At 41.3% G+C, this 23,483-nt stretch overlaps 3 protein-coding genes across 7 annotated transcripts; 2 read left to right on the top strand and 1 right to left on the bottom strand.

The window, feature by feature from the left end:
* Positions 1-484: 484 nt before the first annotated feature.
* Positions 485-5,145, top strand: LOC4331719 (glutathione reductase, chloroplastic). Of its 2 annotated transcripts, none has more exons than XM_015772375.3 (11): positions 485-949; positions 1,826-2,051; positions 2,158-2,436; positions 2,528-2,704; positions 2,807-2,860; positions 2,960-3,108; positions 3,688-3,751; positions 3,824-3,994; positions 4,076-4,213; positions 4,334-4,381; positions 4,814-5,145. In XM_015772375.3, exons 1-10 carry the CDS (start codon positions 576-578, stop codon positions 4,367-4,369), a joined length of 1,668 nt encoding a protein of 555 aa, XP_015627861.1. In that variant the 5' UTR covers positions 485-575; the 3' UTR covers positions 4,370-4,381; positions 4,814-5,145. The 2 variants fall into 2 exon arrangements, with proteins under 2 accessions (XP_015627861.1, XP_015627860.1); XM_015772374.3 differs by having other exon boundaries at positions 4,826-5,145.
* A 522-nt stretch (positions 5,146-5,667) lies between these two features.
* On the bottom strand, positions 5,668-8,271 carry LOC4331720 (uncharacterized). Of its 3 annotated transcripts, XR_010740225.1 has the most exons (3): positions 7,961-8,271; positions 6,375-7,038; positions 5,668-6,328 (listed from the first exon to the last, which is right to left on the bottom strand). XR_010740225.1 is itself a non-coding variant. In XM_015772718.3 (2 exons), the coding sequence occupies exon 2, from the start codon at positions 7,021-7,023 to the stop codon at positions 5,965-5,967; it is 1,059 nt and encodes a 352-aa protein (XP_015628204.1). In that variant the 5' UTR covers positions 7,024-7,038; positions 7,961-8,093; the 3' UTR covers positions 5,668-5,964. The 3 variants fall into 3 exon arrangements, 2 of the variants coding, with proteins under 2 accessions (XP_015628204.1, XP_015628202.1); XM_015772718.3 differs by having other exon boundaries at positions 5,668-7,038; positions 7,961-8,093; XM_015772716.3 differs by lacking the exon at positions 7,961-8,271 and adding an exon at positions 7,648-7,797 and having other exon boundaries at positions 5,668-7,038.
* LOC4331721 (exocyst complex component SEC15A) lies at positions 8,154-12,416 on the top strand. Of its 2 annotated transcripts, none has more exons than XM_015772714.3 (2): positions 8,154-8,297; positions 9,769-12,416. In XM_015772714.3, exon 2 carries the CDS (start codon positions 9,776-9,778, stop codon positions 12,140-12,142), a length of 2,367 nt encoding a protein of 788 aa, XP_015628200.1. In that variant the 5' UTR covers positions 8,154-8,297; positions 9,769-9,775; the 3' UTR covers positions 12,143-12,416. The 2 variants fall into 2 exon arrangements, with proteins under 2 accessions (XP_015628200.1, XP_015628201.1); XM_015772715.3 differs by lacking the exon at positions 8,154-8,297 and adding an exon at positions 8,565-8,848.
* Positions 12,417-23,483: the final 11,067 nt, after the last annotated feature.

Genomic DNA, 23,483 nt, shown 5'->3' on the forward strand with positions numbered 1-23,483 from the left:
AGGAATTTGCAGGATTTTAAAAGGAGAGATGACTGAAACATGGCGGCTTGCTTCCAATCAAATAATTAAGGCAAACCAACAGTGTTCCTAAAATCTCCATATTCAAACAAGTGCTCAAAGACCCTATTTAGAGGAGGTTAAGATTCTGAGAAACAGTTTGTGAGAAGCTTCTAGTTTATTTTCTAGATTCTACATCTACAGCTTCTCAGAATCTGAGTGAAAATCCTTACTGTTTGGGAAGCTTCTAGCAGTAACAGCTTATAAGTGAAAATCTTTACTGTTTAGGAAGCTTCTAGCAGTAGCAGCTAATAGGAGAATTTCCAGCAGCAGAACCTCCGCAAACAGGCCCAAAGCCTCAAACTATTCACCATCGTCCGGAATGACGCCTTCAGTCATACAGGCTTTACAGCTCCACTCTTCGAATACGTAAAGTGGCAAATACGCCTTCGATCGGAAAAAGGAATCAAACAAGCTCATCGTCTCCACTCTCCACACATCATCGCCTTCGCTTCTCCTCTCTCCGCCCCACACTGTCGGAAGTCGGAAGCAAAGCGGCGGCACCGCGCGAGAGAGGCATGGCGACGACCGCGACCCTCCCCTTCTCCTGCTCCTCCACCCTCCAAACCCTAACCCGCACCATCCCCCTCCGCCTCCGCCTCCACCGCCGCCGCTTCCTCCACCACCTCCCCTCCCTCGCTGCCCTCCCGAGGCTCCCGCTCCCGCGACCTCCCCTCCTCCCCCACGCGCGCCGCCACGTCTCGGCGTCCGCGGCGCCCAACGGCGCGTCCTCCGAGGGGGAGTACGACTACGACCTCTTCACCATCGGCGCCGGGAGCGGCGGGGTCCGGGCCTCGCGCTTCGCCTCCACGCTCTACGGCGCCCGCGCCGCCGTCTGCGAGATGCCCTTCGCCACCGTCGCCTCGGACGACCTCGGTGGAGTCGGCGGCACGTAAGTGGACGCTTCTCTTGCTACTATATAGACTAGTCTATTAGTTCATCACATTTTCCCCTTGATTCGTAGGAAGGTTAGCAACTTAGCATCGTTGGCTTTTGGCTTTACTTTTTTGCATGCACCGTAATTGGAGCGCTTCCTTGTGATTTGTGAATGACTAGCCAGGAATCATTTCCAATTTTGTCGCGGGTTCCATCTTTGCTGATGTTTTGTTCTGTGATGTTTTTGTGATAGGAATGGCTTCGCTAACTCATTTTTGTTACTACATTCTAGAGAATTTTTGTGGTTGGGTACATTGTTACTCACTATCATATACTGCATTTGAACGGGGTACTTTTGAGTGAGAACATCCTCACGGGCTGTTATCTCAGTGGTGTTTGCTCATTTTAGGGGTTAGAGGCACAAATCTGGTGGGGAATGTGTGTTTCCAGTGATATGCACTTGTTTGTTATTATTAGTACTTTTAAGTAATTTACATTTGCACCATTTGTTGCCTTTACCGCTCTCACCAAGTTTCAAGGTTTTATATGGTTTCTTATTCAGTATTATTGAAGAAATTGTTTGAATGTATACAACGCAATGACTCCAATGCACGATTTGCGCTGCTATACCGGCATAATGTGGCTTATTTCAGTATTTACTGGGATTTACAATTTGAATCATTATGAATACCAGAGCTAAACCCATGCGTTTTAATGACCCTGTACAATATTAGACAATAGATTTCCAATAATATGTAAGCAGTTTGGCATAACATACCAGCATATGAAGCCTAAAAGATGGGCATGCTTTTAATAGCTACCACCTTGCTGTAATACCAGTGCCTAGAAGGATATGCATATGCATAAGAACTGTTATTTGTTTTTGTCACAGATGTGTGCTTCGTGGGTGTGTTCCAAAGAAATTATTAGTGTATGGATCCAAGTACTCTCATGAGTTTGAAGAGTCTCATGGCTTTGGGTGGGTGTATGAAACTGATCCAAAGCATGACTGGAACACTCTGATTGCCAACAAAAATACAGAGCTGCAGCGCCTTGTTGGCATTTACAAGAATATTTTAAACAACTCAGGAGTTACTCTAATTGAAGGCCGTGGAAAGGTTGGGTGATGTTCGTAAATCAAGTTAAACTTTGAATAGACTGTTTCCCTAAACAAATACTATGGTAAGGTGCAGCTGTTGATGTAACTTTGTTTACTTAGTACAGATAGTTGATCCACATACTGTAAGTGTAGATGGAAAGCTCTACACTGCTAGGAACATACTTATAGCTGTTGGTGGGCGACCATCGATGCCAAATATCCCAGGAATAGAGCATGTTATAGATTCTGATGCTGCACTGGATCTACCTTCAAAACCTGAGAAAATTGCAATAGTGGGAGGTGGATATATTGCTCTGGAGTTTGCTGGAATTTTCAATGGCTTAAAAAGTGAGGTACATGTGTTTATTCGGCAGAAGAAAGTTTTAAGAGGGTTTGATGAAGAGGTGAGCAAATATTGGGAACAACAAAATCATATTCACAGTAGATGAAGTGATCTGTTCACTGGAGTTATTTTTGTCGGTTGTGGATTTGCAGGTCAGAGATTTCATCGCTGAACAGATGTCTCTAAGGGGCATCACATTTCATACTGAACAGAGTCCTCAAGCTATAACCAAATCAAATGATGGTTTGCTATCTCTGAAGACAAACAAAGAAACTATTGGTGGGTTCTCACATGTTATGTTCGCAACAGGTCGTAAACCAAACACAAAGGTCTGCACCATATGCGCCTTTTGTTTTCACTTTGTTAGATCTTGCATCTCCATTTGTTGATGCATCCATCCTTTGTTGCTGATGTTGTTCTTTAACTTGTAGAACCTTGGACTAGAGGAGGTTGGGGTGAAATTGGACAAGAACGGAGCAATAATGGTAGGTTAAGCAATCAATCAAGTGATACTTGACTTCGAGTTTCTCAGCTTTGCGACTCTTTAACATGTTGAGCTTCTGCACTGTATTTATGTTTGCTAGGTTGATGAGTATTCTCGAACCTCAGTTGATTCAATTTGGGCAGTGGGAGATGTTACTGATAGGGTCAACCTGACACCAGTTGCACTTATGGAAGGTGGTGCATTTGCAAAAACAGTGTTTGGTGATGAACCTACCAAACCAGATTACAGGTATGTAGGATATCCCTATCAAGAATACCTCAGTTACATCGCATGTTTGAGGGAATGTTTGTTGTTGCTGTACAGTGTACACTTGAGCTGCATATTTTTGACAGTGAACGGGTATCTCTGTTGCATTTCATTAGAGAACTTTGTTACTTGGTCACATCCTAATGTATAATTTGCAGGAGATGGGCTTGAATAGCTTGATTGCAGATATAACCTCTATTTCCTTGTTTAAACATGCTAGTATTCCTGTGTATTTTTATGCTTGCAGTAATCTCTAGTGGAACATTTTGAGGAGTAAATACCCCATTCTTCCACTTCCATGTTTGATATGCTAATACAGATTAGTTTGGATGATTTCTTGCTTATCTAGAATTATCTTGTTATTGATCATTTGTCGTGATGTTCTTGTTTTTGTGATGTGTTCTAGTAGTCCTTGAAGCTCCTAGGAGGCCATGACTGACTTTGTACTGAAATTATTGATTCATTTCAGTATTTCACTGTTTATCAGTTAAATTTTATTTGGTTTTGGTTATTGTTGTTCCATTGGATGCTCCTTGATTGTGAATTGCACAAATTTGACAGAGCTGTACCATCTGCCGTTTTCTCCCAACCACCCATCGGACAAGTTGGTCTTACTGAAGAGCAGGTATAGCATACGACGCGCATCTATATAAAGTGATGCACAAAAGAAAGTCAATTAAATTTGTATTTTGTGCAGGCTATTGAGGAGTATGGAGATGTTGATATCTATACAGCAAACTTCAGGCCACTTAGGGCAACTCTCTCTGGATTACCTGATCGCATTTTCATGAAACTCATTGTGTGTGCTACAACAAACAAAGTTGTAGGAGTACACATGTGTGGTGAAGACGCACCTGAGATAATTCAGGTCTGCATTGTTTTATATTCTTACTCTCCATTTCAGCTTTATTCCTGACATACTGCTGATGAATTTACTACATTTTGACAGGGAGTTGCAATTGCTGTTAAAGCTGGGCTGACAAAGCAAGATTTTGATGCCACTATTGGCATTCACCCAACATCTGCAGAGGAATTTGTCACAATGAGAAATGCAACTAGAAAAGTTCGGAGAAGCACAACAGATGAGGTGCAGGATAATACCCTTTAAACAATGATAGTATTTTCTTAAAACTATCCATTTTCAACTAGAATTGCCTGTAGCTATTTGTTTATATTGTGCTTACATGTTATCCCTTCTGCATTCCAGGTAGAATCTAAAGATAAGGTTGTTACTCAGAACTAGTACAGATAGGAGGTAAGTACAGTCCATTTACACTGGCACTTGCTCTTGGTCTTTGCAATGCACATTTGATCGTGGAGCAATGATAGTATTGTCCATAACTTGTTTACTTCACAATAATATCTTGTTCCCACTGCCCAGTATAGTTCAAATGTAGTGTTGATTTATGGTTGTTTCACATGCCAAGATGTAGCAAAATTCAGTCAAGTGACATCTTTGACTAATTGAATGGCTTCTATCCCCTCTCTCCCCCTCTTTTTGCTGGAATTCTATCTACTTGTTTGAATACTGAATATTTTGTTGTTAATGTGGGAGGATATTTCGGACCTATATTTATTTGCTTTGTTAGGCAGAATCACATAAGTTCAAATCTGTATTCAGATATCTTTCATTGTAAGCATCCACGGAATGTGCATTGGTTCAGCGTCATCATAATCTCTTATCTAGCTTATGTTGCAGGCATTCTCAGAGGGACTTCTCTACTTCCGAGCAGCTGATTTACACTGGGCGGACAATTTTTTTTTGTAGCGGTATCCACGGAAAGGAAACCCATGACAGGAAGCCAGCAAACTTGTATCATAGCGCTGACTGGCATTCTCTGATCCCCTTTTTGCATCTATTGTAGCTTGAACACGGTGATACACTATTAGCTGCTGTTTTCCTTCTCTTGGTTGAAATAAGTGCTGCACCATGTGAGTACCACAGCCTGGAAATTTTGTAAGAAAAAAAAGAAATATTATTTTGGTAGTACAACTCAGCCTAATCTGAATTTTACATCATATCTGTGCTAGCATTTCCTAATATGTTGAAATTTTGCAGCAAAAGATGCATATTTCTTTTTGAGTTATTTTCTGTCTGTATGATGATATGCCCGTTTGCTGGAAGTTACTGGCGATTAGGGGTGCGAGTCCACCAGCTTGTGCCGTCCCCTCTCTACTCGATGGTGCGATTAGGGGTGCGATTATGCCTGTTTTCTTTTTGATTGATAAGAATCGGATGGAGGTTGTGGACGCGCAAGGTGAACACGAAGCAAAATCAAATGACTCAAGCATACGGTGGCGGATGATGCAAACATGTTTCATTTTTTAACTAAATAAAGTAGAGATAGAGATGCAGATTTAGGGGGCTTTTAACTATTTGCCACTCTTACGAGTGGTGCTTAACGATTTGCCACTAGACCTACATGTCATAGACACATGAGGGCCCACATGTCATAAACACGGTGTGGCAAATCGTTAATTGCCATGTCACAAGAGTGGCAAATAGTTAAATTTCCTCAGATTTAGAGCAAGTACAATAGCTGATTATAACTTAGCTATAAACATATATCGAGAAGATAAAAGAATAGAGAGAAGAGCAACGGGCTACATATTTATAGCCATCTGCAGCACGAACTGCAAGACGCAATGTGTGTATGACAGGTGAGACCAGATATCAATAGTGTAGTATATGTTTATACGTAACTATTGGCTATTAAATTGACTATAAATGATTTGGAGCTAGTATTTGGCTACACTATTAAACTTGCTCTTATAAAGTAGCATGGATTCAGAGTTCCAGACACGCTAGGGTACCAGTATAAAACATTATCAAGGTCTCTACATCCAGAATGCCACAGGATTCTCAAGCATTTCACTACTAACTCCTTGAGGAATGTTTTTGTACTCTCGAAATTGGCGGCTATTGCCAGTCGTAAGTTCTCCATTCTTACCATACATCATAGAAAATGTCACCAATTGAATAAACGGCACCGAGACTGAGTGATCCAGGCAGCACTCCACGACGCAGAATTTGCTTCCACCACCCATGCTAACGAGGGTGACACCCGTGACCAACTCATGATCAGACACAGTAGTAGCTAGTTCCTCCCTGGTGTATTTCACCGCCTGGCCATTCTCGCAATCGTCAGATATCACATCCATTGAGCATATGCGCCAACTGGTGGTGGTGCCAGGTTTTCTGCTGAGCCCAACCCAGGCGTCCAACTCAGCGATGAAGTAAGCACGACCGGAGAACGGCAGCTGCCACTGGCCATGGTTCTTCCACATACAACCATTCCTCACAGACTCCGCTGTGTCAAAGCTAAAGGTGGCAGAGGACTCACCGCCAATGCTGACAAAGATAGTTCGCCCATCCCTGTGCACAGCGTAGGAGGTGACATGCTCATGCTGGAATGGAGGATTAGGAAGAGCGTGCCACCCCCATACAAAGTCCTCCTCCTCCTCTTGATCATCAGACTCGTCATCTGGCGGCGGGTAGAGCAGCTGAAATGAACCGACAGAGAGAGCAAAGAGCCTTCCACCAACAGGGATGTAGATGGGGTCAACTGGATCCGGCCTTTGCCGAGGGCCAACCACCAGGCTCCGCATGCGAACGTCATAGATAGGGATACCAGCCATGGGATTGAAGCTGAACTGGGGATCCACGGGCTGCATTGCCAAAATCTTGGAGTCAAAGGCACCAGCAAAGTACTTGGGACCAGCACGGGGTGCCTCGAAACTGAATATGGCCGGTGGCATGCTGTGCTCCCCATCACCGTCATTGCCAACCGACAAATCGATCTTGCGAATGCTGTATCCCCGTGACCAGTCATCAAGTACAAGATAAAGGTGTCGCCGCTTTTCGTTGGGGAAGTAGTTTCCCTTCCACCCCAACATAATGCTCCAACCACCCTGAAATTCGAAACCAAGTCACAAAAAGATTCAATTCCTCTTTCATGGTCCAACTTAAACCGGAAAAAGCATACGATGAGCGGTAAAATAAGGATTAATCCATCTCCAATCCTACCTCTACCTTAAATCGGAAAAGCATAATACCCGACAAAACTAATTGCGGAAAAAGAACCAATCCACCACAATCCCACGCCTACAACTTATAGCCAAATCCATTCCCAATAGCATGTATGCACCTACATGAACTTAAATCATCCTAGTATTGTGTAGTGGTGCTATATTTTTAGAATCGGTAGCCAAGGGGTTTTTATTCTATTTTGGATGAGGTAGTACCTACTGTATGACGTGCTAGAATCTACTAGTAGTCTATGATTTTGGGATGTTTTTAGTTAAACTTGTTTAAAGGGAGCTGGGGGTTTTATCCCATCACTTTACGGCTTTATTTTCAAGTACTAAAATTTATTGGTTGTGTGTCTTATAGCAGAGATCGGAGATGTAAATTATTTTTATTATCTAAAAAATATGAGCTTAGATCGACAAGTCTTCATATGAGAATCAGAATCAGGGGCAATAAAAGAAAAAGGAGCAAAGCAAATCACATGTATGCACCTCGAGCAGATGAACGTTGAGAGAGACGCGACGAGCAAGTAAAAGGCGGCGGAGACGAAGGAGGTGGGATCGAGACAGAGGGATCGGTGGGCATTAATATGGGCCGTTGGGTTCTTACAGTTTCTCGATTTAACTTGCACTAGGAGACTACTAGGAATCGGAGTAGGATGATAAAATTACCCTTCCTACGCCACGCCTTATGCAAAGAAATATCCGGAGAATCACAGCCGTCCCAACTTGGATTTGTGGCTGAGATTTAATCTAACGCTCAACTGCGGTAAATCCTAGAGAGGCACGCCGACGCCGAGTTTACCAGCAGACGACGAGCCGGAGCGCTCGGGGGAGCGGCGGCGGCATCCGGTGCGCTCGGAGATCTGAGGAAGCGCCGGCCGCGGGCGGCGGCGGCGGCAGGTGGCGTGTTTTGGTCCAGCGAGCGCGATGTGCCGCGGGCGAGCGAGGAGCAGCGGCGCCATGGTTTGGGTCCTCACGCCTGCGACCGCAGAGGAGCGGCGCCCCGGCGAGTGGGCGCGAGCCCCAGGGTAGTCCGGTGAGCAGCGGCGACCTCACCCTCACCCATGGATGGTGGAACGGATGGGGATGGCGGTTTTTTGAGATCCGCGTCATCAGCTAGATAGGTGGCGACATCACAGGTTAGTCAAAAAAAAAAAAAAAACTGCATCTGACAACGTTATTTAGGCTGTGTTCGTTTGTGTGAGATAGGGTGAGAAAACACGTTTTCCGCGCACACTCCCCAAACTACTAAACGATGCGTTTTTTTAAAAATTTTCTATAGTAAAATATATGCGCTAATGGCTTATCTCATTTTGCGTATCTTCCCAATCTTCTCAATCCCCTATCTCTCAAACTCACCCTTAGTTCCTGCTATTAAGGAGTCAAGATCTGCCGCGGAGAGAGGCACGGCTAACTCACTATTTTTGTATTCCATTTCATGCATGCAGAGCGAGAGAGAGAGAGAGAGAGAGCCACAGCCAATTTCATAGGATAGCTCTCTGTTCTTGCATTGGTTTTGCTTCCCTCTGCGCCTTGGGTGATAACAAGGATCTCTTTCTATTGCCCTGTGATTCTTTCTTTCATCGTCGTTTGATATTCCCCACACCACTCTTTTCTCTCTGTTCTTTTCTGTTTGGGTTTGATCGCTTGCTCGTTGAGAACCTCTGCACGATTCCCGTGTCACAAGCAGGTAATTTGTAATCCCTCCTGTCTTCTCTTGTTAATTCGAACCTATATAATCTGAATAAATCAAGTTACGTTCAATTTCGAAGATGATACTTCATGGTTACTTTGATATGCGGTGTCATTTCAATTGATTGGTGGTGTTGAGTGTATGGTATTTTCTTAATTGGTATGGGGATTGACCATTGATGATAGTGACAATGATTTACATGCTGTCATGTTACAGTAATAGCAATAATGGTTTAAATTAGCCATGCATAATCACATTGAGTTTAGTTTTAGTCCCACCCCTCTCCAGATTCTCTATTCATCTCCCTGTATATTCTGTTTGTACAATGTCCTCTCTTCCATACTTTTGGGAAGTGATTTTTTAAATTCAATTCTTGCGTTTCTCTATGAAATTCTCCTGTTGCATCCATTTTCGTTGCCAATTAGTTGCAGCGCCATGATGGAGATCTTTCCAAAATTTCCTGGGGCAATGTTAAGGTGCCAAGCTCCTTACTGCCAAATGCCAAGGAAGGGAGGATGCACGAAATTAGTGCTGATCCGTATCTATTTCTGTAATGTGGACTGTACATATTATGTACTCATATTTAGGATTTCATATGACAAGAATATCACCATCTGTAGGACGACCTCCATACTAGTTTAGTGACTGTATAGTGATCTTCATGCTTGTTTAGTTCAAAGTAATGCTGAACTCAACATGATCTGTCTGCGTGATGAGCATGACAATGTTAACCTTAAAAAAAAAAGCATGACAATGTTGTTAAAAGAAGGAAGTAACAAATAGGCTCTTCTGCTGGCCTGACCGTTGCTTTATTTTGTCTGAACATGCTACACATTATAATTGATAGTACTTATCATATGACCTTTAATTTCCAACCTCTACTGAACTTTATTACCTATGTTGCTTTCATTTTACAGTTGAATCATGACTGCTCAGCCAAAGAAGAGGAGTGTAATAGAAAGTGGAGATGGAGGTCTTGGTCTTGGCCTTGCTTTATTTATCTCAAATGGTGAAGATTTGGGCCCTATCATTCGGCATGGATTTGATTCTGGTAAACCTGAAGCTCTCATGCAAAACCTCAGGAGTATTGTAAAGAAAAAGGAAGTTGAGATCGAAGAGCTTTGTAGACTTCATTACGAGGATTTCATCCTGGCCGTCGATGAACTACGTGGTGTGTTGGTTGATGCTGATGAGCTAAAGGGCATGCTAACTGGTGAGAACATACACCTGCAAAAGGTTTCTAGTGCCACATTGTTGAATCTTGATGAGCTTTTTGAGTTATATTCGATTAAGAAAAACATAGGAGAAGCCATAACAACGTTGAAGATATGTGTGAAAGTCATCAGTTTATGCATGGCATGCAATGGTTATATTGCAGAAGCTAAGTTTCATCCTGCGCTTAAGACTCTCGACACGATCGAGAAGGGCTACTTGAAAAATATTCCTTTGAAACTTCTGAAGAAGGTAGTTGCAAAACATATACCATTGATAAAGATGCACATTGAGAAGAAAGTTTGCAGTGAGTTTAATGATTGGCTTGTTCATATCAGAAGGATGGCTAAGCAGATTGGACAGGTCTCAATAAGTCAGGCCTCTATGGCTCGACAAAAAGATGAGGAAATGCGTGCCCGGAAGAGAGAGGCTGAAGCACATAGTGATGCTAGATCTGATGAGCATGTGTACACCTTGGATGTGGAGAATACAGATGAGGAATCAACACTAAATTTTGATCTCACGCCAGTGTACCGGGCACATCACATGCACATATGCCTTGGTATTGGGGAGAAGTTTCGAGATTATTACTACAAGAATAGGCTAATGCAGCTCAACTTGGACATGCAAATCTCCACCTCTCAACCCTTCCTTGAGTCCCATCAACCCTTACTTGCTCAGGTAGCTGGATTTTTCATTGTAGAACAACGTGTACTTCGAAGTGCTGATGGTTTGTTGTCTGAAAGCCAAGTTGAATCAACATGGGAGACTGCTATTGCTAAGATCACATCTATACTGGAGGATCAATTTGCTCGCATGAGTATAGCCAGCCACCTCCTCCTCGTTAAAGATTATGTCACTTTGTTAGGCACAACTGTTAGTAAGTATGGCTATCAAATCGCACAATTGATTCAAGTCATTGCGAAATACAAAGACAAATACCACCAGTTGCTTCTTATTGAGAGTCGAAAGCAGATAGATGATATCCTTGCTAATGACTCATATGAGCAGATGATTATAAAGAAGGAATATGAGTATAACATGAATGTCACGGCATTCCATTTTGAACCTGATGATGTAGTCCCGGAGTTTCCATATGTGGCTCCATTTTCCTCTGGTGTTCCAGATATTTGTCGTATCGTCCGGTCCTTCATTGGGGATTCTGTCAGCTATTTTTCTTACAGTGCTCGCACAAACATCTATGAAATTGTGAAGGGTTACCTAGACAGGCTATTGATTGAGGTGTTAAATGATAGTCTTCTGAACATGGTTTATGCTCGCTCGTTAGCCATGTCACAGATGATGCAACTTGCAGGAAATATTTCTGTTCTTGAGCAATCCTGCGATATGTTCCTCTTGTATTCTGCTCAACTGTGTGGCATTCCAAAGCGTATTGCGCAGAGATCTCATTCCGGTTTGACTGCAAAAGCTGTCTTAAAAGCCTCCCAGAATGCAGCATATAACTCTTTGATAAATTTGGCCAATTTCAAGATTGATGAATTTATGGTGCTCTTGGACGATGTCAACTGGATAGTGGAGGAAGCCCCAGATAATCCAAATGAATATATGAATGAGGTCCTTATCTATCTTGAAACGCTAGTATCAACAGCGCAGGAGATTTTACCGCTAGAAGCTCTATACAAGATGGTTTCTGGTGCAATGAGCCACATCTCGGACTCTATCATGACAACACTTCTTAACGAAGGCGTGAAAAGGTTCACTGTCAATGCAGTTATGGGCCTTGACATTGACTTGAAATTACTGGAGGCATTCGCGGAAGAGAAATTTTATAGGACCGGTTTGGTGGATTTGGGTAAGGAAACAACATTCGCCGATTGTTTGGTTGAAATAAGGCAGCTAGTCAATCTCCTCCTTAGCAGCCAGCCAGAGAATTTCATGAATCCAGTGATAAGGGGGAGGAACTATGGGTCATTAGACTACAAGAAGGTTGCCATCGTTTGTGACAAGTACAAGGATTTTGCAGATGGGTTGTTTGGAAGCCTTTCAAACCGCAACAAGCAGGATGCTCGCAAGAGGTCCATGGATGTTCTGAAGAGAAGGCTGAAGGATTTTAGCTGATTAAGGTTAGGAATGTTTGCCTTTGTAAATAAATTGTCATTGCGCTGCTGAAAATGTCCTTTGGAAACTGCCAGTGTCAGACCTTCCACCTCAATTTCTAAACAGACATATGAATAGGTCAAGTTTTTAATCTTCAGTCTTGATTAGTACTATAGTTTGAATTGCTATTTTCCAGTCGTGTTCTTCTTCTGGTCGAACACCTACAGCACAGGTGTCAATAACAGGTTTTATATGCCACCGTCAATCTTTTTAAATTTGATAACCTGACTTGATATTTTCTTCTTTTTTTTTCTTTTGTCTCAAATGCATCTTCCAAAGTGACATAAAGATCATGTTACTAGTATTTCTGTGCTGCTTAACGTAAAAGCCTGCTAACCTGCATCAAGAACATGGGATTCCATAGAATTCTAATCATGCTGTAACAAAGTGTTGACATCTGCAAAATCTCCTGGAGTCCTGGTAAGCGGCCAACGTGCTGTTGGTGTTGGACGTCTGAATGGACCGCTGAAACAAATACGCCGTGGTGGATCTGCCAGGTGTACTCCAAATTTCAGCCTCTCCTTTCAAGTTTCAACCCTGCGACCTTGATCGTTTCGGTTTTCAGGTCCCTTGGCCATTCGTTGCACTATACTCTTCCATCCCACAAAGAAACGTTTATATGCATTGCACCGTTTGACTGACCACCTTATTTTAAAAAATATGGAAAAATTGAAGAAGATAAATCAAACATTTTCATGTTTTATCATTTAATAATAATAAAAATACTAATCATAAAAATTTTCAAATAAGACAGTGTCAAAACATTATATACTACATCTGTCCCAAAATAAGTGCAACCATAGATATTCGTGCCCAACGTTTGACCGCCCGTCTTATTTGAAATTTTTGTGAAAAAATTAAAAATATTTAGTCACACATAAAGTACTATTCATATTTTATCATCTAATAGCAATAAAAATACTAATCATAGAAAAAAAAATTAAATAGGACGAACGGTCAAACGTTGTACGTGAATAGTGCAAAACTGCATTTATTTTATTTTAGGACGGAGGAGGGAGTAAAAACTAAAAAAAAAGTATTTTTCTTAATGGGACAGAGCGAGCAGGAGTAGTGGTCGTGCCGTGCCGTGCGTACTTGCGATCTGCTACTCCTCGAACCAAATTAATCAACACACGAGCACCCGTTTGTTCCAAGAACGTAGCCGAAACACGTCGCTTTGCAATCATCCCGGCTAATTCCGGTGAAGCTGCGGTGCTTGATGCCCATCTTCTCCGCACGTATGTCGCCTCAGAATTGGCAGAGTTTGGTTTGAACTTTTGAAGTCGTTTCGTTTTGTCTCTCGTTCCGTTCTTGCCGGTGAGGAACTATAGGGAGCACAAGTAGAGGTAGAAGCAGTCGTGCCCTGCTCGATAGGCCACCGCGATTCAAAATTTCAATTCACGCAGCGGCAGTGACTCGTCGTACGTGTAGAGTGCATCGATCACCAACAAACACCAAAAACCTGTGACTACTCAAGCCTGTGCTACTGCTTCTACACGGTAGTCATGCATTCGTACTCTCGCGAGTCTCGACTGCAGCCATACTTTACAATTTCATGCGAACGAACCAAGCTAATTTTACTTTGACTTGATCAGAACACTTGAAAATTATTTCTCTATTTTTTTTTAACCAAGCGATATACTAGTACATAGTAAATAATCAAAATGTAGGGATTAATGATCAGGTGCGTGTATTAGAAACTGTATAGTGTATAGCATAAATATCCAAAAGGTACTACTGTATACACAATTTTGGAACGGATGCAGTATCACAATTTACAAACCTTAGTACAGTAGTCAGTTCACTCAGTTGCAGGGGTGAAAATAGTACGGAAACTTTCCGGATTCCAGACCTATTTTCGAAAACGGAATCTGACGGTTGGTTTTTTTTTCAGAAACGGAAATTAATTTGGAAATATTTTCTCGGAAAATGAATCGAAAATGATAAGGGCAGTTTCTGTCGGAACTCGGAATCGGTCGGAAACTTTCCAGAAATTTCCTCGGAATTTCCGAAAATTTTGTGACTGAAATACCCTGGATTCTTTTTTTAAGTACTGAATAGTGAATACCATGGTGTTTGGCTTTTATTTTTTTTAAAAAAATATTTGTTATGCAAATATGAAGTTGCATAAGAATTTTTTTTCTGCATTAGGATTTATCAACAACATTACTCTCTTAAATATAGATAATTTATTTCATAGATTGTGTTTTGTGATGTACTGTTTGAGACTTAACAATTAAACTTATATGATTATGTTTTATGATGAATTGTTGACCGTTGAGACTTGAGAATTGGATTTATCAGTTTGAGGGGTTTTTTATTTCGATAAATTTTAGTCACCGTATTCGCGCCGATTCATTTTTGCTTCGTTTTCGGTTTCGATAATATTTGATTCCGTTTTCGTATCCGGGGTTTTCGATTCTGATTCCGAAAAAAATATGAAAACGAAAACGATAAAGATGGTTTCACTTCGTTTCCGTACCGTTTTCATCCCAGTTGTGCTTCAATGGTCTGCTGCCTGCAGCCGTCAAATTTTACCGAAAGGATTAGTAGGCATGCCAAGACTCTGCCACCATCAACTATCATGTACTGCTTCAATTTCCAAGCATAAGGTTGCTTTGTGTGCCTAGCTAGCTAGGATTTGTAATGACTTGGATTAGGTCCATTAAATTTTCACCTGACTGCAAGTACTTCTCTTGATCACGGTCATTTGTTTGACACATCTCTCAATCATCACTAGATGAAAAATGAACAAATAGTGTAGTAGTACTTACATACTGGCCGGTCACTGTTTTTGTCTGAATTTAGATTCCTCAACGTAAGTACAGAGTACGTAGTAGGAGTATGTGAATAGTCGGTCTAATTCCAAAGACTGCATATTGAATCTTTCAAATCAAAGTTTATTTTATTTTATTCAAAGCATGTACGTCTGAAGTCAATTCTTTCCTGGTCTGAACATTTTGGCTCGGCTGGAGAGTCAAAATGCCTGACCAGCCAAATTAATTAACAAGCCTACGGGGCAACGGGTGAAATAGACATATGACTCGCAAAAAGATCGATGTACAATCTTTAATTTTATACATTGATCTTTTTCTCATTATGTTTATTCATTATTTTAGATAATAAAAATTGTTTACATCTCCGGCCACAGCCATTAGACACACAACTATTGAGTTCTGATAAAAAAATAGAGACATAAGTGATGGGAGAAACCCCTTAACTCCCTCTAGAAAAGTTTCAACTGAAAAAAAAAATCCAAAATCACATACATTTAAGCACGACATTGGTTGTTACTACGTCATCTAAAAGTGAAATAAAAGAATTGGCTAACGATGATTGAGAGATAATTGGCTAACGATGATTGGGCAACGGTACTGTATCGTTACCCAATTCTTTTAATGTGAAGAAGTTTTACGGTATGGTTTTACAGTAGGATCGAGTACTTATGTGCGGGATAATCTGCTGTGAATTAAGGGTGCGTTGTTTATAGCTTATGGATTATGGATTGTTGAAAGTATGGTTCCGAAACTCCTGAAATAATACAATTTTATCAAAAAAATTCTTCGTTGGAATTTCTTATTTTTTTTCAAATTAATTCATCAAATTTCTAATAATTAATTAATTCATTTATATAATGTACCGTACTGAAACAATTCAAATTATATAATGCATTCTGTGGCCACGGCTCGTATATGCTGACCTTTTTGATATTGTTGATCAAGTCCAACGTCAAGCCATTACGTTAACATAAAGACTAGACGGCCAGCTTGCTGGCTGCGTGATATTTGCATGTTAGATGCACACGGATAAACTAATAGGTTAACTAGTTTTGATTAATATTTTCTATTATAATTACACAGTACAACGCAGACACTTACAACACATGCACACTCACCCCTATAAACGCACGCATGCAAATTCTACCCCTATGAGCATCTTCAAAGATTGGGACGGCAAATCCTGGAGATTGACGAAGTTATCATAGGCGCCTCGCTGTCGACGGGTATGTCGCCTACCACGTCAACTAGTTTTGATTAATATATCACACCGTACAATTAATAATCCACATATATATAAATTTTTGGGGTGAGAATTATAGAATGGCACAATAGCAATAGAATGATAATATCAAAACGATTATATTATATTGAAATTATTTAAGTTCATCCAACATTTTATGATAAAAAATGAGTAAATTTCACAAAACAATATATTTTGATCAACAGTAAAGATACATTCTTAATAACTGAATTATAAATTTATTAATACAAAATTTATGACGAAATTACATAGATTTAGAATAGAGTATCGCAAAACTATAGTTTTATGATAGATTTAGTGCTAAATATGTAATTTTGGGATAGTATGTCTTAAATCTATAGTTTCGTGATAAGCTCAATAAATTTATCTGTAGCTTTTCAATAGTTTAGTCATACTATTTGTAGTTTTGTAAAGCATCTCGGATGTCGTACGTGATGGACTTGTGATGCGAGTGTATGGCTCCATTCACCAAGTTTCTAATTTTTTATGCCTACGTTCACGCGCACGCAAGTGTACTTTTCATATAAACTAGTTGAATACTTGTAATTTACTACATATAAAAAAGAAAATATATTATAATATTATTTAAAATAAAAAATATATATTTCTTATGAAATATGTTATCTATCTTTTAGTTATAGGCCAATATTCACCTTATATGTGGCTGTACATTAAGATTTGTTTTTTTAATATTAAAAGGTTTAAGGAGTAAATTTCGAGTGGCAATGCATCGTAAACCGATATATATATCGTTTGCTAATACACCACCAATTAATGTTTGTAAAAAAGTTTTTCAGGTAAGGTGGCACAATGTGGGTTTTTGCAAAAAATAAATTCGTGATCTTAGTAAACACTCTGCTAGAAGAAGATATTGATGGTGGCAGTAAATTTGTGTAGGGGTGTGTGCATGTGGAGTAGTAGTGTGTGTGTTTTTCTTGTGATTATAAAAAGAGAAAATTGTGTGTTTAAGTGAGAATCAACGGAGTAAACCATGCATAAAAGCGAAATCTGCTGTTGTATTAAAGGAAACCAACAGGAAAGGTAAAATATATAGGAGTGTATCTCTTGTTTCATTGTGACTCCATGATTCTTATATACAATTATCAAGCATTCAACATGACTAATTACACAGACTTTCACCTAGACTCCTAGTAGATGTCAGGATCACCCTTAATTATTCCAAATCAATGCGCCTAAATCGACTAAACTACTCCATTTCTACATGGATGAACAGCTACCTTTGAGAGGCTCCAGCATTTTTGCATGGACAGACGAAGCACTCACACATCAGGGAAGAAAAAAAAAAGAATAAAGGAATTGAACCAAAATGAACAGTGGATCTCTACTCGGCTCTCCAAATCTCCATGTCTACATGTTAACGGCTCGCACGCGAACAAGCAAAACCGGCCGCGATCCACCCATGGATGCGCGTTGGCCGGCCGGCCGGCGGCGCGCCGGTGCGCCGGTGGCCGGCGAGGCTAGTTACGGCGGGTAGCAGGTGGCTCCGGAGCCGCCTCCGGGACCTTGGTGGCAATCATTGCCTACCGGTGGCGACCCTCCCTTGAGCACCTGCAAGATGAGCTCGCCGGCGACGCCGCCCTGGCCCTGCAACCAGCTGCCCAAGTCGCCTTCCAGCAGCCTCGCCGCCATGATCGCATTGCAGCACTGCATCAGCAGCACGGCCACCAGCACCACCCTCACCATCGCCGCCGACGACGAAGCCATGATCGAATTCAGCTGCAGTTACTATAATACTGTACTAACTAGATTTGTTTCAGAGATGGCAGACAAGAATTATTCAAGAGCTGGCTGCCTCCTTGAATTGAAGTGGCTGAAGAATTGAAGCTAAGCTAGGATTGTTGGAAGAGAGACAGGATGGGCTGGTTATATATGGAGAGTTTGGTGACTGTGTACATACGTTTGAAAGTAAAAAGGGTGTGCAACAAAAGTGACCGGGTCTATTCTTCGGTGCCATGTAAAACAACCAACTAATACTACTATTATTAAGCTTTTGATTTGTCAGTCTCGCCTCGCGCGCGGAACAAAAAGAAAAACGCGGTTTTTTTTTTAGCGATAGCGTGCGAGCGGGCCGCGGTCTCGTTTAATTCAATTTCCTACGTTTGACATTGACAAGTATACTACTGTAGTAGTGCCATTTCAAGGGATTTTGAGATACGATCAACCAACAAATTAATTAAAGCCAGGTTCAATTCGTACGTACAGTACGCTGTTCGTTAGCTAACTACATTCTCATCAAGTAGTTTAAAATAGTATCATCATGAACTCGATTGTTTGACCTCCTTGCCTGCGTCAGCTCCCGTACGTTCGACCCGTACTTCCCGGCTTGCATGTAAATATGTACTTAATTAACTAACTACACGTTTTGGCTGATCGAGACGATTTCAATGGATCGATGAGCAAGAGAGGGTCGTATTCAACGAGCTATAGTCAGCCGCCGATTGTTATGATCGATCGGACCGACTGGACTGACTGATCTAGCTAGCTTTGTATACGACGAAGTTAATTAATTACGCACGCAATCTCATCACTGATCATCCAATCGATATTAGAGAGTTAGCTAGCCCTACTGGAGAAGTGATCTTTACCGGGTCATGCAAAAATCACGTTAGTTCCGTTTCAAATAAGAACCGGGACTAAAGATCATTTGTAGTCCCAGTTAAAAACTTCAACGGGACTTTATGATCTTTAATCTCGGTTGGTGTTACGATCGGTATTGATAATACATTAGTTTTGATATAAACATGCGTGAGTATACTTTTCATATAAACTAGTTGAATATCCATACTTTACTGCATACTAAAAGAAAATATATTATAATATTATCTAAAATACATAAAAATATATTTCTTACGAAATATGTACTGCCTATCTTTTTGTTACGGGGAATATTCGTCTTATTTAATTTTACATGCGGCTATACATTAAGATTTGTTTGTTTCTTGATATTAAAAATTTTAAGGAATAATTAATAAAATACAAATGGGTAGGTAAGGTGGCACGATGAGGGTATTTGCAAAAAATAAATTCGTGACCTTAGTAAACACTCTTTTATAAGAAGATATTGATAGTGGCAGTAAATCTGCGTGGGTGTACGTGTATGCAGTGGAGTACATAATAGTGCGTTGTTTTTCTTCTGATTTAAAAAAAGAGAAAATTGTGTGTTGAAGGAGTGAGAATCAAGGAGTAAACCATGCATAAAAGGGAATTGCGCTGTTGTATTAAGAATCAACAGGAAAGGTAAAATATATAGGAGTAGCATCTTGTTTCATTGTGACTCCATGATCGATCTATACGTACGTACAAGTATATATCAAGCATCCAACATGACTAATTACAGATTTTTAGGACCTAGAGGTAGCTAGCTAGTAGCTGTCAGGATCACCTTAATTATTCCAAATCAATCCTAAACTGACTAAACTACTCCATTTCTACATGGATGAACAGCTAGCTTTGCGAGGCTTTCCAGCATTTTTGCATGGATGAAGCTCTCTCACAGATAAAAGAAGAAGAAGAAAAAGAATAAATTTAACCAATAATGAACAGTTGATCAATGTCTATGAAGATCTCCAATCTTCATGTCTACATGTTAACAGCTCGCACGGCAGCTGCAGCTAGCGATCGAGCAAAACCGGCCGCGATCCACCCATGGACGGGACGATGCGCGTTGGCCGGCCGGCGGCGCGCCGGCGCGGCTAGTTACGGTTGGTGGCAGCTGGCTCCGGAGCCGCCTCCGGGACCTTGGTGACAACCATTGCCTTCCGAATCCGACGTGCCCTTGTCAAGGACCTGCAAGATGAGCTCGCCGGTGGCGACGCCGCCCTGCAGGCCCTGCAGCCAGCTGCTGCCAAACAAGTCACCTTCCAGCAGCCTCGCCGCCATGATCGCGTTGCAGCATTGCATCAGCAGCACGGCCACCACCACCACCCTCACCATCGCCGACGACGACGCCATGATCGAATTCAGCTGCAGTTACTACTGTACTAAGTTACTAACTAGATTTGTTTCAGAGATGGCAGACAAGAATTCAAGCTGGCTGCCTACGTACGTGAAAATGGATGAAGAAATTAATATTGAAGCTTAGCTAGCTAGGTTTGTTGGAAGAGAGACAGGACGGGGGTTGGTTATATATAGAGTTTGGTGGTAAAAAGGCGGTGTGCAACAAAAGTGACCGGGTCTATTCTTCATTTCTTCGGCGCCATGTAAAACAACGAACTAATACTACTATTATTAAGCTTTTGATTTGTCAGTTTCGCCTCGCGGAACAAAAAGAAAAACGCGGTTTTTTTGAGCTAGCGTGCGAGCGGGCCGCGGTCTCGTTTAATTCAATTTCCTACGTTTGACATTGACTACAAGTACTGTACGTATGGCCATTTCAAGGGATTTTGAGATACGATCAACCAACAAAGCCAGGTTACAGTACGTTGTTCGTTTGCTAACTACATTCTCATGAAGGAGTAGTTAGTTAAAATAGTATCATCATGAACTCGATTGTTTAACCTCCTTGCCTGCGTCAGCTCCCGTTCGTTGTCGGACCAACCGACCGGCGTACGTTCGACCCGTACTTCCCGACTTGCATGTACTCCCTCCGTTTCAAAATATTTAACACCGTTGACTTTTTAGCACATATTTGACCGTTCATCCTATTCAAAAACTTACTTTTGTGAAATATATAAAATTATATGCCTACATAAAAATATATTTAACAATGAATCAAATGATAAGAAAATAATTAATAATTACTTAAATTTTTTGAATAAGACAAACGGTCAAACATGTGCTAAAAAGTCAACGGCGTCAAACATTTCGAAACGGAGGGAGTAACTAACTACACGTTTTGGCTGATCGAGACGATTTCAATCGATCGATGAGCAAGAGAGGGGGGTATTCAACGAGAGCTATAGTCAGCCGAACTGGACTGACTGATCTAGCTAGCTGTTGTATACGACGAAGTTAAATAATTACGCACACAATCTCATCACTGATCATCCAATCGATATAGAGTTAGCTGGCTAGCTGCTACATATACTTGAATTATATTGTGAGCTAGAGTTAGCTAGAACTGTACTTCAGGTTAGTTCATGCCTGCCGTTGCCGGTCTGTCTGCTCACTACTGGAGAAACCATTATTAAAAACCGGGACTAAAAATAATTTTTAAATCCAAATTTATAAGAGCAACATCACTATTTAATTATTAGTGCCGATTGGTAACACCAACCGGGACTAAAGATGATCATCTTTAGTCCCGGTTCACACGTTATCAGGGTTTGTCAGCACCCCCCCCCCTTCCCCATTGCAGTGCGTTTGGCCAACCGCCAACCTACATGAAGCGCCTATAGGTCGTTAATTTATAACTTTCGAGAAATTGATAAATGTTTTTAATAAAAAGAAATTATTAGATGAGATTGATATTGATATTATCCTCAATGATTTCCATCATATCAGGAAATGTTCGAAGAAATTTTTAAGATAATGCTTATGAGTTTTGGATATAAATATTACTTTTGATTGCAAATTAAATCTGTTCATCTGTAATATGGCATAAATGCATACATTGGTAATTATATTGATAGTGGCAGTAAATCTGCCTGGGTGTATGCATGTGGAGTAGTAGTGTGTTGGAGACCAACAGGAAAGATAAAATACAAAGGAGTAGCATCTCTTGTTTAAAAAAACACGAATATTAGAGAATAATCTAATATCAGATAAATAAAAGAGATGAGGCTTTAAATCCAGGTTAGCTAGCCCACCATCTTGTGAAGCTAGCTGGAAAACCCGGCCGTGGACGTTTCTCAAAGTATAGCATCTCTTGTTTCATTGTGACTTCATGACCTATACAAGTATCAAGCATTAAACATGACTAATTACATACTTTCAGGACCTAGATGTCAGGATCACCTTAATTATTCCAAATCAATCCTAAATTGACTAATTAAACTACTCATTTCTACATGGATGAACAGCAGCTAGCTTTGCGAGGCTTTCCAGCATTTTTGCATGGATGAAGCTCTCATAGAAGAAAAAAAAAGAATTAAAGGAATTCAACCAAATGAACAGTTGATCAATCTCTACGCAGATCTCCAATCTTCATCACTACTACATGTTAACGGCTCGCACGCCAGCTGCAGCTAGCGATCGAGCAAAACCGGCCGCGATCCACCCATGGATGCGACAGATGCGCGTTGGCCGGCCGGCGAGGCTAGTTACGGTTGGTAGCAGTTGCCTCCGGAGCCGCCTCCGGGACCTTGGTGACAACCATTGCCTCCCGGCGGCGACCCTCCCTTGAGCACCTGCAAGATGAGCTCGCCGGCGACGCCGCCCTGACCCTGCAGCCAGCTGCCCAGATCACCTTCCAGCAGCCTCGCCGCCATGATCGCGTTGCAGCACTGCATCAGCAGCACGGACACCAACACCACCCTCACCATTGCCGACGACGACGCCATGAATATAATTCAGATGCAGTTACTACAATACTGTACTAACTAGATTTGTTTCAGAGATGGCAGACAAGAATTCAAGCTGGCTGCTGCCTACGTGAATTAAAATGGCTGAAGAATTGAAGCTAGTAGTAAGGTTGTTGGAAGAGAGACAGGATTGGGTTGGTTATATATATAGAGTTTGGTGGCTGTGTATACATACGTACGTTGAAAGTAAAAAGGTATGTGCAACAAAAGTGACCGGATCTATTCTTCGGCGCCATGTAAAACAACCAACTAATTATAATACTACTATTAAGCTTTTGATTTGTCAGTCTCGATCGCCTCGCGGAACAAAAAGAAAAACGCGGTTTCAATTTTTTGAGCTAGCGTGCGAGCGGGCCGCGGTCTCGTTTAATTCAATTTCCTACGTTTGACATTGACAAGAACTGTAGTAGTAGCTCGTGCCATTTCAAGGGATTTTGAGATACAGTACGTTGTTCACTTGCCTACTACATTCCCATGAAGGAGTAGTTCAAATATCATCACGAATTCACGATAATCAACTCGATCGTTGTTTGACCTCCTTTTCTGCGTCAGCTCATGTACGTTGTCGGACCAACCGACCGGCGTACTTCACGGCTTGCATGTAATCAACTACACGTTTTGGCTGATCGAGACGGTTTCAATCGACAGATGAGCAAGAGGGCGTCGTATTCAACGAGCTAGCTAGTCACTTAGTCAGCCGCCAATCGATATGATCGATCGGACCGACTGGACTGGCTCCAAAAAAAAAACAGTAAAGGTCTGAATAAACTAAGATAAAT

Source organism: Oryza sativa, chromosome 3, assembly GCF_034140825.1.
Source record: "Oryza sativa Japonica Group chromosome 3, ASM3414082v1".
In the NCBI taxonomy this organism is placed as follows: domain Eukaryota; kingdom Viridiplantae; phylum Streptophyta; class Magnoliopsida; order Poales; family Poaceae; genus Oryza; species Oryza sativa.

Coding starts and splice junctions, on each gene's coding strand:
- LOC4331719 (XM_015772375.3), top strand. CDS start 576: ATGGCGACGACCGCGACCCTCCCCTTCTCCTGCTCCTCCACCCTCCAA. Junction 2,437..2,527: donor TAAGAGGGTTTGATGAAGAG/GTGAGCAAATAT, acceptor GTGGATTTGCAG/GTCAGAGATTTCATCGCTGA. Junction 2,861..2,959: donor ACAAGAACGGAGCAATAATG/GTAGGTTAAGCA, acceptor TATGTTTGCTAG/GTTGATGAGTATTCTCGAAC.
- LOC4331721 (XM_015772714.3), top strand. CDS start 9,776: ATGACTGCTCAGCCAAAGAAGAGGAGTGTAATAGAAAGTGGAGATGGA.
- LOC4331720 (XM_015772718.3), bottom strand. CDS start 7,023: ATGTTGGGGTGGAAGGGAAACTACTTCCCCAACGAAAAGCGGCGACAC.